Source organism: Ceratotherium simum, chromosome X, assembly GCF_057802395.1.
Source record: "Ceratotherium simum simum isolate JZ-2026a chromosome X, ASM5780239v1, whole genome shotgun sequence".
NCBI classification, from domain to species: Eukaryota; Metazoa; Chordata; class Mammalia; order Perissodactyla; family Rhinocerotidae; genus Ceratotherium; species Ceratotherium simum.
Window position 1 is genome coordinate 116,313,437 of NC_141940.1, and position 18,292 is coordinate 116,331,728.

At 41.0% G+C, this 18,292-nt stretch overlaps 1 protein-coding gene across 5 annotated transcripts in view; it reads left to right on the forward strand.

Moving 5' to 3' along the window:
• The window catches only part of CTPS2 (CTP synthase 2), a 98,721-nt gene that overhangs the window by 57,101 nt on the left and 23,328 nt on the right, over positions 1-18,292 (forward strand). For all 5 annotated transcript variants that reach the window (XM_087427774.1, XM_087427775.1, XM_087427772.1 and 2 more), the window contains one exon: positions 2,449-2,545. In XM_087427774.1, the coding sequence (XP_087283900.1) occupies positions 2,449-2,545 (97 nt within the window). The remainder of the gene's footprint in view (positions 1-2,448; positions 2,546-18,292) is intronic.

Here is an 18,292-nt window from a genome sequence, read left to right on the forward strand (position 1 = left end):
ATACTATGTACAAAGTTTAAAAAGCCAACAGTTTCAAAAGGCCTTTAATGAAAAAATTCAGTAATTCTTGCCCCCTCTCTACCACCGTCCACTCTTCCAGCTGTTTCTCTTGATATTTACCTCCATGTTCCTAAATAGTATTGTCACATTGCTCTGTCAGGAATTTCCAGACTTCCCCCTATGTTGGGGGGAGTATTTCGCACCCTTAGGCAGCCCCTGTGCCCACTGCATTTTCCTTCTCTGCCCCCCACCCCCACTTTAATTTTGGAAATATTTTCTAGTCTTGAGGTGTTTGTCAAGTTCATCCTAAGTAAGCAGTAAGGCAGGTGTCCTGTTCTTAGTTGGGTCATTTGACTCTATTCTCAATGGTTCATACCAGAACATTTCTTGAACACCAAACTCACCAGTAACTGAACACACTACATTACAAAACTCTTCCTGGGTAGACAGACCCAAAGCAGTAAGTACACTTTTAAGAAGAAACCAAGGGGAGTTTATTGCTGTGGTCTTCCTAGATGGTTCAGGTTGTCTTAAACTTAAGCAGAAATTGAGGCTATGAATAAACTTAGGACTTCTTACAAATCTGTGGTGAAGAGTGCAGTCTTATCTGTCCTTTCCTAGAAAGTGGGTAAGCAGCTCAGCTTTGTGAACTGGAAGCTAATGCCCTCCCTCGCCTTACTCCAGTAATGCTTAATCTAGCCAGAATTAGCCAAACAAAGAAGACAGGGAAGAGATGCGAAGGCCAAGAGCACTTCAGAATCGAGCGCTTCATCCAACGGACATATTCAAGTTTTTTCTCCACTCTTTCCCCTCAGTGACTCTTAGAGCGTGCTTGGGACACAGGGTTCAGATGGCTCGCAAAGTTCTTCTAGGGCACTGATAAGATCAGAGAAGTTCTTGGAAAATTTTTACCTCATAAAATTCTAGTTGTCAAGGACTCCTATAGAGCAATATATGGCAATTAGGGTATGGAAAAAAAAAAACCAGAAAGGTTTTATGAGAGGGAAGCCTGAGAATTCTATTAGAACAGGTTAACTCACCCAACTGTAGTCTCTTCTAATAACTTAAAAAAAAAAAGATGAAACAAAGCCATGAGATTGTAGTGAACAGAACTGAGAAAACAGATCAATGACTAACGAGAGCAGGCTTTTCATAAAAATCATGTGTTTCTGAATTTCTGTGAATTAATCATAAAGATAAATCTGAAATCATTTTGTCTGAGTTCTTTCGGACATTCATGCATTCATTCAGTGCATACCTTATGCCAGTTCCATATATTCGAGGGGCTGGAAAAGCAACGCTACCCCACCTCTTAAAGATGTAGAGTCTAGCACGCAAAGCATTCTACACATGCAAACTGAGGGAAGTGCCATGGCAGGGAGGGCGTAGGTAGAGGACCCTGCCAAGGCTATGGTGTCCAGGAATGTCAGCTCCCATAGAAGCTCGTACTGGATAGTTGAGCTAAGATCTCAAGGTTGAGGATGGTTTAATTTAGGAATAGAGGGTAGGGGAGTGGGAGAAGATGTTCTGGGCAGAGGGAACAACATGTGCAAGTCCCCATGGCAGTAGGAAAGAAGATGCACTTGAGGAACTGAAGGAAGCCACGGTGACCAGAGCTCAGGGTGTGAGGGGAAAGTCATGGGAGGTGAGGCTGGAGGGCGAGGCTGGGCCAATAGCACACAGTCAGGGACTTCAAGCAGGAGAAATACCATGACCACTCTGCCTGCAGTGTGCTGGGTGGACTGGGGCTGTGTGAATGTGAGGCAGCCAGTCAGTCAGTAAGCTCTGGCCGTAGCCTAGGCGAGGTGCTGTGGTTTGGGAGGTGGTTGGAGCTGTGGATGGATGTAGAAAGTCTGGAGGGAGTAAATTGATAGGACTTGACAGATTGGATATGAGGGATGAGAGAGAGGGAGAGATCCAGGGTGGTGCTTATTTTCTGACATATAGAATGGATAATATTACTTTTTTTTTAAAGGAATTGAGTGGTTTTCTACAAATAAGTACTTTTGGTATACTTTTCTACAAGGATTGACAGATTTGCTTATGGAAAATCTTTAGAGAATGAAGTGGGCAGTGGGAGAGGGTTGTTATTATGGGAGAGATGTGAATACCAAAGTGGGAGGCCCCAGAAGTCCAGAACTTGAAGTGTGAACATTGCCTGGAACTGACAGGTTGAATAATGATGGGAAGAAGGTCATAAAGATGCCCCTGATAAATTTTTTACAAGCGATTTGAATGAAAGATGAGAAGCAGAGATGAAAAGGAAGCATACTGTGAGGAGTGTATAAAGCGTGACCATATTTGAATAGGAAAACTGAAAGGAATGGTCAGATTTTATTGTTTAGGGAACATCCTTCCCCAGCGATCATGCCTCTAAAAGTAAAGCTTGAAATTTGGGAAATTACATTTTTACAAGATGACAAAATCAGACTTGTTTTGTTTTCTAAGGTGATCGATATGCCCGAACACAACCCTGGCAATTTGGGAGGAACAATGAGGCTGGGAATAAGAAGAACTGTTTTCAAAACTGAAAATTCAATATTAAGTAAGTTTCTCAGACCGTTTGTTTTACAAGATGTTGGGTGTCGCGCGCATGGCTGTGCCCAGCTGCAGCCCTCCTGGTGGAGTTCGCCCCACCCCTTCCACCTCTCCCGCTTCCTTTCCAGCAGCCTCAGGAGCTCGGACTCTTCCTCTCACCTGTCTCTCCCTGCCCTCGCTGCCCCTACTGCTTCTCGATTCCTCTCCCCGGAAGGGTTGGTAGAACACACATGAATGCCCCTTCTCCTTTGATCTCCACCGCAGCCTGTCCAGGGGCTGCTTTGTGATTTACCGATGCTCCCGGAGGCGACCTTGCACTGGGAGAGCCCTGATTCAGACTTCCTTCTTTCGAATCCACTGTTCTCTCCACTACATTGAAACACGCTCCCTGTTTCACTGTTTCATGTCTGACTGGTTTTAGCAACAGTTTATGAACTTCTTGAGAAGGGCAGCAGTTATGTCTCCCAGAAGTCTATTTCTCTGTTCCCCCAATAGCTCCAGCATGGGCAGAGGAAAATATGATGTGGCTCACCATCTGATATTTGCTGATCTTCCTACTCCCAATAAGGTTATTCTAATTTCTGTGGAGATTTTTTATAGATTAACATATTATATGAGAACCACAATGTAAAAAAACCCAAAGCCCTTAATTCAATTTAATAAATATATCTTCAGTGCCTACTCTGTGCCATATGCACTGTGTTAGATTCTGCAGATATAGTAGCGAACGGGACAGATACCAGCCCTGCCCTCTCTGGGCCTCGAAACCAGCAGAAAGAGCGTGATGACAGGGGCTGTGCACGGTGCTAAAAGGGCCGGAGGCAGAGGAAGGGAACCCTGGCATCTTGGGTGTCCAGCATCATTCCCGTGAAGTTATCAGAATACTTTAGAAACATGCCTTCTTAACTCAAAGAATAAGACCTGAAATATGAGTTTCTCCTTTAAGGATGATAAACAGCTTCTAAGGAATATAGAACTTCCTAGCAAGAATGAAATTTAAAAAGAAAAAGTTTCAAAGTATACACATTTCCCTGCTTTCTCTGGATAAGAAGCCATTGTTCTCAAAGTGACTTTTTTCTTTAAGAATACAAGAATTTTTTCTCTTTGTGGATATTAGCAGTGATTCTTTGGCTTTCAGATGTTTTCAAATACTTTGAAACTCCATTCAAATAATTGCCTAAGTGACAAAAAACGCTTAGTGAGAAATTTAACGTTTTAAAATTGTATCCTCTGTAAAAGATTCAGTGATAATTGTACTAAACTTTTAAAAAAGAGCATTATGTTCGATATATTAAAAATTTGATCTGTCTTGATGGAAATAAGACTGATTTAAGATTTGTTTTTCTTTACAGTAGACATAAAAATAATGTTGATGATTTTTATGAATCTTAAACAAACACCAAAGCTTGTTGCTTAATATCTTTCTCCTGCCTTGAAAAAAAATTTTAAACAGCTTTATCGAGATATAATTTACATACCATACAATTCATCTTTTAAAAGTGTACAGTTCACTGGTTTTTATTGTATTCACAGGGTTGTATGACTATCACCACAGTCAATTTGTGATTTGACTGTCATTTTTATCACCTCAAAAAGAAACCCTGTTCCCTTTAGCTATCATTTCTGCCTCCAGCCCTAAGCAACCATTAATGCACTGTCTCTATAGATTTGCCTATTCTGGACATTTCATATAAATGAAACCATATGATATGTGGTATTTTGTGTTTGGCTTCTTTCATTTAGCATAATGTTTTTAAGGTACATTCACAATGTAACATGTATCAATACTTCATTCCTTTTTATGGCTGAGTGATATTCCATTGTATAGATAGACCACATTTTGTTTATCCATTCATCAGTTGATGGATGTTTGGGTTGTTTCCAGGCCTGCCTTAAATTTAAATTGTGCTTCATGGTTTGCAAAAGGCATGTGAGTATATGAGCCTGTGGTCCCCAGGAGGCATAAGGTTTTGCCCTCCCACCTGTGTGAGGTCTTCCATAGGTCTCCCAAAAAGGTTGTGTCAGAGAGAAGAGATAAGAATAGAACTACTGTGCATGGCTCTATTGAGCGTCATAAAAATATAAAAACAAAATAGCACCATAGTGTTTTGTAGGGTTTTTTTTCCTAGTTGGCAGATTTCTTTTGTAGGATTTTTTTTCCTCTAGTCAGCCCATTTCTTTTGTTGGCTTTTTTTCCTAGGCAGCACATTTCTGCAAGAATGGTAGGAACAAAATACATTTGGCTACATTGCCTGTGACGATAATTTATAGTTTTCATGGAAAGCATTTTGATACTATTCATTCTTTATTTAAATTTGATTTACAGGCCAGTGATTGCAATGCTCTAGAATAAATGGGAAAATAAGAAAGTAAAGATTTCTTTTTAGTAAAAGAGACTACTTTGTAATAGGATTAAAGCCTAAAGATATTGATTGACACAATGGTTGGATTACTAGAGTGATTCTGATTTTTATATTCATCAAGAACAATCCCTCTTTTTCTCTTAGTCCCTCTTAGTTCCTTAAGGGTTATGAAAATATGAATTTGATTTTCCTTTTTTTTTTTTTAGTATTTTTTGTGTGTGTGTGAGGAAGATTGGCCCTGAGCTAACGTCTGCCAATCCTCCTCTTTTTGCTGAGGAAGACTGGCCCTGGGCTAACATCCTTGCCCATCTTCCTCCACTTTATATGGGACGCCGCCACAGCACGGCCTGACAGGCGGTGCGTCGGTGTGCGCGTGGGATCCGAACTGGTGAACCCCGGGCCACTGCAGCGGAGCGTCCGCACTTAACTGCTTGTGCCACTGGGCCGGCCCCTGATTTTCCTTGTTTTAAAAACCGGTTTATTGAGGTATGATTGACATACAACAAGCTGTACATATTTAATGTATACAACTTGATAAGTTGAATTTGAGTTTTTGGAAGTGGAGATTATAGGTATAAATTGATTTAAACGAAAATACTGCTACTCATCATCTGCTCTGTTTATAAGAAATGTGTTCCCAGAGGCCCACTCCTGTCCTGTGTTCTGTTTATGTGTGTGTTGTCTTTGTCTGCAAAGGCTTTTTCTTATAAAAGGACTAATGATAGTGTGCGTGGAATTGTCAAAGCTGGTTCAAGAGTCTTTAGAAATAAGATATTTTTCCAAATTGTATATCTCTAATCCTTCACCTAAGTATTAATTGCATATCCGTGGTCTTTTCCAAACTTTATTTATCTATCATGCTTAGTTTTTTATAGTATTTTATTGTAGCATAACTTTTCATGTATCTAGCCTTCGTGTCTATTATTTGGGCATATAATTTTTAATTGAGTTAAGGAACCTCAATTTCCTAATTCATTACCTATTGTTAAACATTTCAGGTTGTTAGTTTCGGCGTTTTGTTAGAAAAACGCTGATGCGAGCATCTTGACACATTGTTTTTGTTCTTTTGATTGTTTCCTTAGGATAGATTTCCAGGAGTAAGACTGTTAGGTCAAAGAGCAAGAACACTTTTATGACTGCTAATTCTGCCGCATTGTTGGGACGAAGAGGTGAACCAGTTCATAATGACATTAACTGTACTGTAGTGTTCTTGCTTTCTTTAGTCTTTTTGCTAGCACTTAAACACGGGAAGGGAGGGATCTACCAGCCTACTGTATTACCTAAATGATCTAAACCAGAGGTTGGTAAACTCTTTATGTAAAAGGCCAGATAGTAAATATTTTCAACTTTGGGGCCATATGGTCTTTGATGCAACTACTCAACTCTGCCCTTGTAGTGTAAAAGCAGCCATAGGCAAATATGTAAATAAACGAGCATGGCTGTGTTCCAATAAACCTTTCTTTATGGGCACTGAAATGTGAATTTCATGTAATTTTAAAGCATCATGAAATATTATTCTTTTTTGATTTTTTTCAACCATTTGAAAATGTAAAAACCATTCTTAGTTCAAGGGCTGACCAAAAACAGTCAGGGGAATCCTGTTATGCCTTGGGGTTGCCATGGCTTGCGGTACTCTGGTCTAAACAGAAGCAGCACAGGTGGAATGAAGGGCATGGCCGAGGCATTAAGGCTACTCTCCTCCTGGGGAGGGTTCAAGGACATCTCCCCACTGGTCCACTTGGCTGCCTAAATATCCTATTTAGTGACAGAGTAAGGCCAAGAGGGCTTTTAGAAGCCATTTGATCCAACCTCTGCATTTTCCAGCTGAGGAAGTGGAGGGCTCAGAGCTGAAGTGGCTCACAGTTGGTGGGTGGTCAGAACAGGCCCAGGACATTCTTCTTACCTAGTTTCTAGTCTTCTACTGAAACACATGGCCCTGGCTCCACAGCCCACCATTACAATCACTCACTGAAATGTAATCCTTAAAACACACATTTTATGATTGTTAAACTTGTCAAATGCTCTACCCTTCAGATCTGTACATTTTATTGCATATAAATTACACTTCAATTTAAAAAAAACCTACATTTTATCTGGGAATGTACATGCTAAGACTTGTCTCCTTATAGTGATACCATTACTTGGTTGATTAACTCAATAGATGATTTTTGAAAAGCAGGGAGAAATGGCACAGAACAGTTAAGTATTAAATGGGGAGCTTTGAAGAGTGAGAAATCTAGAATGAGGGGTGGCTAGAGGTGGAGGGGATCAGGCTCAGGTGAGGGGGAGTCAGGGAGAACACCGAGGAATTTTGTTATTAGAGGGTTTTAAGACTCCAAAAATAAACTTTATCATTTTGCTTGTGGCTCTCAACTGAGTGCAAGAGATAGGAACATCATAAAGTGGAAAACAATTCAGACCAGATTCAGAGCTCATTCAGGGGGACAGCTGACAACTTGTTTGATAGTGTTTCCAAAATATTACAGGCCCCAGGCTTAATTTTTTTGGTCAGGTCCCAGACATGTTGCCACGACATCCGGGAAGGAAAACAAGTCTTTGTCCGTGCTGAGTGTGGTTTCCAAACCAAACTGCCACCTACCAGAAAGCGCACGTTTTTTGGGCCGTTTAGGTCACATGTTTGAGTACTGCACAGTCTGGTGTATGTGCACTGGTAGGAAGGCTTGAGTAAACCCAGTTTAAAGCAGTCTCGAATTCTATATGCAATTTGTGTAACTCTGCCCTCCAAATCAGCACCCAAATGGGTAGGGAGCCCTGGCCTTTAGAAACAGGAATGCGCAGAGGTGGAAGGGTGCAGAGGAGGCCGAGCGCTCTGGGAGGCGTAGGAGAGAAAGGGCCAGCCCATGAGCACAGTGCTGGGCTGTGGGGTCGTTAAAAGCGAGCGGCTGCCATTTTGCCCTCTAGGGGTGTCAGGTCCAGTGGAGAATGCAGCAGGACACATGGGAAGGAATCAGGAGCCCCCTGCAGTGCAGTGTACGCAACAGTGCAGGAGACCAGGTCCTGGTGATTTCCCCTCTGAGTTCTGAGAAGATGACCTTCATCCTCAGGGCGGACGACACGGGACAGTGAGACAATGCAGGCAAATGTCAGCTGGCAGAGGAGGCTGGGGAGAGTGCCTTAGGGTGATGCCACAGGGAAGGTGGCAGAGACCAGGGTGCAGGAGGCCAGCGAAGCCGGCTGGACACCGCAGGTGGGAATTGAATGCTTTAGGAAAAGACTTAATTCCTTTCGGGGACCTTCTCTGCTTTTTCTCATGATAAGAAGAAAGACTTGACTAAAACACTTGTTCTGCTTTACTGTAAGACAAAAAGGTTTTTGTTCTGAAAAAACAGAGGCAAAAGGCCAATTAGGAAATATTGAGTGAGTCCCAGTGTTAAGGATCTGGGTCAAATTCATGGCATTGGAAATGCAGAGTGGTTCAATCTCAGATTTGAAAGAACTGACAGAAATAGGGATAAGGGGGAACAAATTTTCACAGGCTAGAAAAATTGCTTTTGCTTTCTTATCTCTTATGAAAGCATTGATAGAGAAAGACTGCTTCTAGCTCCTGGTGTGATTAGATTTTTAGGAAGTTTAAGAAAAAAACCACGCCACATAAAAAGCCTTGGCTGGGTTAATGAGGTAATTTACAAAACAGTTTAAAAGAGGTCACCAGGGATTTAGGGATGCTGAAAGTCCCTGCCACGGTAATTTGTTGTGCTGAGATACAAATTTGAAAGGAGTGTGATGGGCCTCGGGAGAGGGGTGTGCCGGCTGCCCAGCCTCCCTGCCTCCCCACGGATGGACGGTCCACACTGCAGGGCGGCTCTCTCCCCTGCTTATTGCCTTTTGCTGGGGAACATGCTTGCTAAAGTGTATTCGTTAAAATGGAGGCTTGCAGGTCTGGGACACAGCTCCTTTAATCATAACAACAGATGGCATTTATGTCCCCCTTACTGGACCTGCACTGTCCCGAGTACTTCACCCATGGGAACTAGTGGAGTGGTGAACAGCCCAGACCCTGGAGCCACACTGCGCCATCAGAGGCCCCTCCAGCCTCAGCCCTCAGTCACTGCCTGTGTAGCTCCTTCCCTGCACTACGCCTCAGTTTCTGCATCTGTAAAATGGACGTCAGAATAGCTCCTGCCTCATGGGATTCTTGTGAGGGTTAAATCAGTTATACATGTGCGTCCTTAGAACAGTGCCAGGCACAAAAAAAAGCACTATTCAAGGTGGCTGTTTGTAAGGATTGTAAATGTGAAGAGTTCATTGTATCAACCTGTGATTCTCTCAAAGCTCAGGGTAAACTTCAGTCAGTGACCTAGTATTAAGAATGGGGTCCCAGGGCTGGCCCGGTGGCATAGTGGTTAAGTTCAGTTTGCTCCACTTCGGCGACCTGGGTTCAAGGGTTCAGATCCTGGGTGTGGACCTACACCACTCATCAAACCGTGCTGTGGTGGCATCCCACATACAAAAATAGAGGAAGATGGGCACAGATGTTAGCTCAGGGCCACTCTTCCTCAAGCAAAAAGAGAAAGATTGACAAGAGGTGTTAGCTCAGGGCCAATCCTCCTCGCCACTTCTCCAGGCAGTGGGAAGGCAGCCTGAGGAGAGGGGTAGGCAGCCCCTTTGTCTTGCAGGTTCTCTCCAGTCTCTGTTCTGGTGTCTTTGCTCCCCACCTGCTAATATGGACTAGCAGAAGAATACAGAAAATCTAAGAAAAGAGATGTTGAAAATGAGATAAGAATACTAAATGGGGGGAAAAAAGAGATACAAGCAATGAAAAAGAACGTAACTTTGCAATGTAGAGTTAAAGGCAAAGATTAGCATTGTTAAACTACAAAATTAGCATTTTTATTTAATTGAGATAAAAGCAGATCGTGATAAATAAGATGAAGGAAAGGGGAGGAGTTTAGATACTTAAAAGAAATGAGATGTTTTATAAAAATTAAAGGAATGACGTACTAAAATCCCGAAGTAATAAATGAAGAAGGAGAAAGACAGTGGCTGGCTCTGACTGTGCACTTTCTAAGCACCAGAAATTAACACATTATGTGCATCATTTCAGTTATTCCTCTCAGTGCTCCTAGGACCCAGTCACATTTTGCATGAGAGAAAGGAATCTTAGCAAGGTTAAGTCACTTGTTAGAAAGTCACTGAGCTGATTTCAGAGCCTGAACTGTTGACCACCTCACTTTACTGAATGGCTGGACCTTAAGCACAGAGAGGATGAGAAAACCCAAACAGCTCCCAGAGCTGAGAGCTGCCTCGTGCCGAGAGTCCTAAGATAGGGTTTTGCAGGTTTCAGGAGGAGTATCTTCTGGGGGGAGAGCAGGGGGTGCAGAAAGTGAAGAGCCACCCGTGCTTCTGAAAGCCAATCTGAAACTGTGTGCTTGACTTGAGGAGGGACACAAGTGATGAAGTTAACAAAGAAAAGCAGTTGAAAGATCTGCAATTAACTTTGAGAGGACTCGGATTCCCCTCTGACCTCTGACTTTGATCTTTTCCGCCTATAGTCCAAAATTTCTTCTCTGCTTCCTTCATTACAACAGATGACTTAGCAAATCCAATAATGGAGCCTGCCAATATTAACAGAGACGGTGAGGAAAATGGCAAAAATCTCCAAATTAGGATATAAGGAATTATATCTTGGAGTCATCAGGACTTGCAAGATATCGTGCAAACTTTTTTAAGAAATTATTTTATTGAGGTCATAATAATTTATGACATTGTGAGATTTCCGTTGTACATTATTATTTATCAGTCACCATATATATGTGCCCCTTTACCCCTTATGTCCACCCCCCAACCCTCTTCCCCTCTGGTAACCACTAATCTGTTCTCTTTGTCCATGTGTTTGTTTATCTTCCACATATGAGTGAAATCACGTGGTGTTCGTCTTTCTCTGTCTGGCTTATTTCACTTAACATAATATCCTCCAGGTCCATCCATGTTGTTGCAAATGGGACGATTTTGTCTTTTTTTTATGGCTGAGTAATATTCTATTGTATGTATATACCACATCTTCTTTATCCATTCATCCATAGAGGGGCACTTGCGTTGCTTCCACATCTTGGCTATTGTGAATAATGCTGCAATGAACATAGGGTTGTATAAGTCTCTTTGAATTGTTGATTTCAAGTTCTTTGGATAAATACGCAGTAGTGGGATAGCTGGGTCGTATGGTATTTCTATTTTTAATTTTTTGAGAAATCTCTATACTGTTTTCCGTAGTGGCTGCACCAGTTTGCATTCCCACCAGCAGTGTATGAGGGTTCCCTTTTCTCCACGTTCTCTCCAACATTTGTTATTTTTTGTCTTGGTGATTTTAGCTGTTCTAACGGGTGTAAGGTGATATCTTAGTGTAGTTTTGATTTGCATTTCCCTAATGATTAGTGATGTAGAACATCTTTTCATGTGCCTGTTGGCCATCTGTATATCTTCTTTGGAAAAATGTCTGTTCATATCCTCTGCCCATTTTTTGACCAGGTTGTTTGTTTTCTTGTTGTTGAATTGTGTGAGTTCTTTATATATTTTGGAGATTAACCCCTTTTCAGATATATGGTTTGCAAATATTTTCTCCCAGTTGGTGGGTTGACTTTTTGTTTTGTTCCTGGTTTCCTTTGCCTTGCAGAAGCTCTTTAGTCTGATGAAGTCCCATTTGTTTATTTTTTCTTTTGTTTCCCTTGCGCGAGTAGACATTGTGTTTGAAAAGATGCTTCTAAGACCAATGTCAAAGAGTGTACTGCCTATATTTCCTTCTAGGAGTTTTATGGTTTCACATCTTACCTTCAAGTCTTTAATCCATTTTGAGTTAATTTTTGTGTATGGCAAAATATAGTGGTCTACTTTCATTCTTTTGCATGTGGCTGTCCATTTTCCCAGCACCATTTATTGAAGAGACTTTCCTTTCTCCATTGTACGTTCTTGGCTCCTTTGTCGAAGATTAGCTGCCCATAGATGTGTGGTTTTATTTCTGGGCTTTCAATTCTGTTCCATTGATCTGTGTGTATGTTTTTGTGCCAGTACCATACTGTTTTGATTACTATAGCTTTGTAGTATACTTTGAAGTCAGGGATTGTGATGCCTCCTGCTTTGTTCTTTTTTCTCAGGATTGCTTTAGCTATTTGGGGTCTTTTATTGCCCCATATGAATTTTAGGATTCTTTGTTCTATTTCTGTGAAGAATGTCATTGGGATTCTGATTAGGATTGTGTTGAATCTGTAGATTGCTTTAGGTAATATGGACATTTTAACTATGTTTATTCTTCCAATCCATGTGCATAGAATGTCATTCTATTTCTTTATGTCATCAACAATTTCTTTCAATAATGCTCGTAGTTTTCAACGTATAAATCTTTCACCTCCTTGGTTAAATTTATTCCTAGATATTTCACTCTTTTTTTGTGATTGTAAATGGGATTGTACTTTTGAGTTCTCTTTCTGTTAGTTTGTTATTCGAGTATAGAAATGCAACTGATTTTTGTAAGTTTATTTTGTACCCTGAACTTTGCTGTAGTTGTTGATTATTTTTAATAGTTTTCCGATGGATTCTTTAGGGTTTTCTCTATATAGAATCATGTCGTCAGCAAATAGCGAGAGTTTCACTTCTTCATTGCCAATTTGGATACCTTTTATATCTTTTTCTTGCCTAATTGCTCTGGCCCAAACCTCCAGTACTATGTTGAATAAGAGTGGTGAGAGTGGGCACCCTTGTCTTGTTCCTGTTCTCAGAGGGATGGCTTTCAGTTTTTCCCTGTTGAGTATGACGTTGGCTGTGGATTTGTCATATATGGTCTTTATTATGTTGAGATACTTTCCTCCTATACCCATTTTGTTGAGAGTTTTTATCATAAATGAATGTTGGATCTTGTCAAATGCTTTCTCTGCATCTATTGAGATGATCATGTGGTTTTTATTCTTCATTTTGTTAATGTAGTGTACCACATTGATTGATTTGCAGATGTTGAACCATCCCTGTGTCCCTGGTATAAACCCCACTTGATCATGGTGTGTGATCCTTTTAGTGTATTGCTGTATTTGGTTTGCCAATATTTTGTTAAGGATTTTTGCATCTATGTTCATCAGCGATATTGGCCTGTAATTTTCCTTCTTTGGGTTGTCCTTGTCTGGCTTTGGGATCAGGGTGAGGTTGGCCTTGTAGAATGAGATAGGAATTGTTCTGTCTTCTTCAATTTTTTGGAACGGTTTGAAAAGAATAGGTATTGGGCTGGCCCTGTGGCTTGGCAGTTGAGTGCGTGCACTCCACTACTGGCGGCCCGGGTTCGGATCCCGGGTGCGCACCGACGCACCGCTTCTCCAGCCATGCTGAGGCCGTGTCCCACATACAGCAACTAGAAGGATGTGCAACTGTGATGTACAACTATCTACTGGGGGGCTTTGGGGGAAAAAAAAAAGGAGGAGGATTGGCAATGGATGTTATCTCAGAGCCGGTCTTCCTCAGCAAAAAAAAGAGGAGGATTAGCACGGATGTTAGCTCAGGGCTGATCTTCCTCAAAAAAAAAAAAAAGGATATGTATTAAATCTTCTTTGAGTGTTCGGTAGAATTCTCCTGAGAAGCCATCTGGTCCTGGACTTTTATTTTTTGGGAGGTTTTTGATTACTGTTTCAATCTCTTTACTTGTGATTGGTCTATTCAGATGCTCTATTTCTTCTTGATTCAGTTTTGGGAGGTTGTATGAGTCTAAGGATTTATCCATTTCTTCTAGATTGTCCTATTTGCTGGCATATAGTTTTTCGTAGTATTCTCTTATAATCCTTTGTATTTCTGTGGTATCCATTGTAATTTCTCTTCTTTCATTTCTAATTTTATTTATTTGAGCCTTCTCTCTTTTTTCCTTAGTGAGTCTAGCTAAGGGTTTGTCAATTTTGTTTATCTTCTCAAAGAACCGGCTCTTAGTTTCATTGATCCTGTCTACTGTTGTTTTGGTTTCTATTTCATTTATTTCTGCTCTAATTTTTATTATTTCCCTCCTTCTGCTGAATTTGGGCTTTGTTTATTCTTCTTTTTCTAGTTCTGTTAGGTGTAGTTTAAGATTACTTATTTGGGATTTTTCTTGTTTGTTAAGGTGGGCCTGTATTGCTATGAATTTCCCTCTTAGGACCACTTTTGCTGCATCCCATATGAGTTGGTATGGTATATTTTCATTTTCATTTATCTCCAGATATTTTTTGATTTCTCCTTTAATTTCTTCAGTGATCCATTGGTTATTCAGTAGCATGTTGTTTAGTCTTCAAATATTTGTCACTTTCCCAGCTTTTTTCTTGTAGTTGATTTCTAGTTTCATAGCATTATGGTTGGAAAAGATGATTGATATGATTTCAATCTTAAATTTATCGAGGCTTGCCTTGTTTCCCAACATATGGTCTGTCCTTGAGAATGTTCCATGTGCACTTGAGAAGAATGTGTATTCTGCTGATTTTGGATGGAGTGTTCTATATATATCTATTAAGTCCATCCGATCTAGTTTTTCATTTAATTCCACTATTTCCTTGTTGATTTTCTGTCTGGACGACCTATCCATTGATGTAAGTGGGGTGTTGAGGTCCCCTGCTATTATTGTGTTGCTGTCAATTTCTCCTTTCATGTCTGTTAATAGTTGCTTTATGTACTTTGGTGCTCCTGTGTTAGGTGCATATATATTTATAAGTGTTATGTCCTCTTGGTGGAGTGTCCCTTTTATAATTACATACTGCCCCTCTTTGTCTCTCATTGTCTTTTTTATCTTGAAGTCTACTTTGTCTGATATAAGTATGGTAACACCTGCTTTCTTTTGTTTGCCATTAGTTTGGAATATCATCTTCCATCCCTTCACTCTGAGCCTGTGTTTGTCTTTAGAGCTGAAATGTGTTTCCTCGAGGCAGCATATTGTTAGGTCTTGTTTTTTAATCCATCCAGCCACTCTGTGTCTTTTGACTGGAGAATTCAATCCATTTACATTTAGAGTGCTTATTGATATACAAGGGCTTTTTTAAAATTTTTTTAAAAATTTTTTTGTGAGGAAGATCAGCCCTGAGCTAACATCCATGCCAATCCTCCTCTTTTTGCTGAGGAAGACTGGCCCTGGGCTAACATCTGTGCCCATCTTCCTCCACTTTATGTGGGACGCCGCCACAGCATGGCCTGACCAGCTGTGCGTTGGTGTGCGCCTGGGATCTGAACCCGGGCTGCCAGCAGCGGAGCGTGTGCACTTAACCGCTACGCCACGGGGCCGGCCCCTGTGAGGGCTTAATACTGCTATTTTATCACTTGTTTTCTGGTTGTTCTGTATTTCCCTTGTTTCTCATCCTGTGTATTACTAACTGCCAGTTCATTTTGGTGTTTCTCTATGATGGTTTTCTCAGTTTTCTCTTTGTTTGTCATTTGTGTCTCTGTTCTGATTACTTGTTTAGTGTTTACCATGAGGTTTGTATAAAAGATCTCGTAGATGAGATAGTCCATTTTCTGATAGTCTCTTTGTTCCTTAGTCTAAGCAGGTTCCATCCCTTTCCTCTTCCCCATTTAAGTTATTGTTGTCACAAGTTATTCCATTTTGTGTTGTGAGTTTGTGGTTAAAATGAAGTGATTATAGTTATTTTTGATGCTTTCCTTTCCTTTATCTTTAATGTTATAGTTAAGTGTTTGCTGTCCTGTTCTGATAGAAAGCTGCGTATTTCTGATTTTGTCTGTCTGTTTATCTCTTTGCTCAAGGCTTTGTAAACCCTTTCTTTTTTTTTCAGGTATGAGGGCCTACTTGATCATTCCTTGTAGGGGGGAGTGTCTTGTGGCGATGAATTCCCTCAGCTTTTGTTTATCTGGGAAAGTTTTTATTTTTCCATTGTATCTGAAGGATAATTTCACTGGATAGAATATTCTTGGCTGAAAGTTTTTGTCTTTCAGAATTTTGCATATATCGTTCCACTCTCTCCTGGCCTGTAAGGTTTCTGCTGAGAAATCTGCTGAAAGCCTGCTACAGGTTCCTTCGTAGGTTATTTTCTTCTGCCTTGCTACCCTTAATATTTTTTCTTTGTCATTGACTTTTGCCAGTTTTACTAATATATGCCTCGGAGAAGGTCTTTTTTCATTGATGTAATTAGGAGTTCTATTGGCTTCATTTACATGTAATTCCAGCTTCTTCTCCCCTGTTTGGGAAGTTCTCAGCTATTATTTCTTTCAACAAGCTCTCTGCTCCTTTCTCCCTCCCTTCTCCCTCTGGAATACCTATAATCCTTACGTTGCATTTCCTAATTGAGTAGGATATTTCTCCGATAATTTCTTCATTTCTTTTTAGGCTTAGTTCTCTCTCCTCCATCTGCAGCATTTCTATATTTCTGTTCTCTAAATTGCTGATTCTGTCCTCCATAATATCTGCTATGTTTTTTAAGGACTCCAGATTTTTCTTTATCTCATTCATTGTGTTTTTCATCTCCAACATTTCTGATTAGTTTTTTTAAAGTTTCAATCTCTTTTTGTGAAGAATTCCCTCTGTTCATTAATTTTATTCCTGAGATCATTAAACTGTCTTTCTGAGTTTTCTTGTAACTCGAGTTTCTTTATGATAACTATTTTGAATTCTCTTTCATTTAGATTGTAAATTTCTGTGAGTTCAGGGTTGATTTCTGGGTATTTGTCATTTTCCTTCTGGTCTACAGTGTTAATATATTTCTTCATGCTATTTGATGGGGTGGATTTTTGCTGTCGCATAGTGGTCATATCTGATCGTGGATTCCACCTGCCACCATTGGGGACGAGGGGGCAGGAGCTGTGTTTTATCAGCCTTCTGCAACTCCTGGCAGATGTGCCAGTCTGTTGGAAGCTGTGTTGACAGGGTCCGTCTGTGTTTGCCCGCTGGCTGCTACTGCTTTACACATGTATGCACAGGCGCTTTGGCGAGGATTCCCTGCTCAGGCCGTCATGCCTAGCTGGTGCACCAGGTGGAAGGGGGGGAGGGGCACTCTCTTTCATGTGTGCACTCCTGAGCGCCCTGGCTCTGCACTCACTGTCTGCCTGGCTTCATGCGGATGCCCCCACGATTCCTTAGCCGCCTCGGTGTGGAGCATTGCCACAGGCTGGGAGGCAATTCTGAGAGTCCAAGCATTCCCGTGGAGCCTGCCTTCTCCCCCTTCTCCTGTCAGGGTTGCATGCCAGCTGCCATGTGAGGTCCTACCCCTAGGTTGCTGCCACCCAGGAGGCAGAGGGGATCCCCTTACTTCCTTCCACTGCCTCCTGGGGGATGGTCCAGCACCCCCACCTTCAGATGTATGGCTGTGTGGATCGTTCAGATGTCTATTTTGTTGTGTGAATGTTCTCTGTTGGTTTATGAATGTCCTTTTCATTGTATCTTAGAGGAGAGAGACTAAGGGAAGAGCTCACTCTGCCATGATGCTGACGTCACTCTGACATCCTTGTGCAAACTTTTGAAACTGCATGGCCTATGCCTGCTGCCTGGCTTAAGGCAAACTCTGTGTTTGCTAAGATATCTCAGAGGTGACAAGAAGAGGGGGGAGGTGTAGTGACTCTGGAGCCAGACTGCCTGACTTTAAATTCCACTACATCATTTAATGGATGTGTGGCTTGGGCAAGTTACTTCACCTCTCTGCCTCAGCTTCCTCATCTGTAAAATGGGGATTGCAATAGTCTCTACTTCATAGGGTGGTTGTGAAGGTTAAATAAATCAAAATATGTGAAGCACTTAGAACAGTAAGTAAGTAAACCATGTGATTGCTGTTGTTATCTCTAGACTATGAAATCCAAATAGAAAGAATAGAAGCTGGAATATAAACTCTACAAGATAACAGACAAGATAGGGACCCTTCCCCTTAATTCTTGAGACCAGTGTCTACCACATAAGCAGGTGCTCAATAAATATTTGTTTAATAAATGAAGAGCTCTCTCTCTCTATCATACATATATGATATATATAATGTATATGGTATATATATAAAATGTATATGGTATATGATGAAACATGTTTTCAGAACTTTGGAAATGTTGTTTTGTGCACTCAAAATCTTTCTTGATCACTTACAAATCTATCAAGAATGAATTTAAAAATTAATCCACTGCCATGTCCATGAAAAAAGAAAAAATTAAAATTTCCTTTAAAACTATACGTTGAGAATCAGCTCAGAATGTTACCAGTCCAATTCTATTTGAAAACACCTTAAAAACAAAATAAAACTAAGGGTGCTCATTCTAGGGCCCTGGCACCAGGGATTCTGATTTGGTTACTCTTAGGAGAGTACCCCAGCATGTGGGCTTTTACAAAGTACCACTAGTGGCTCCCTGTGCATTCCCAGTTAGGAGCCACTGATCCACACTGTCACTGAAAGTGCTGTAGGACGATTAATGCCGAGGTGAGATGCTAGATGCTGCTGAGTGTAGACTGTATTTAG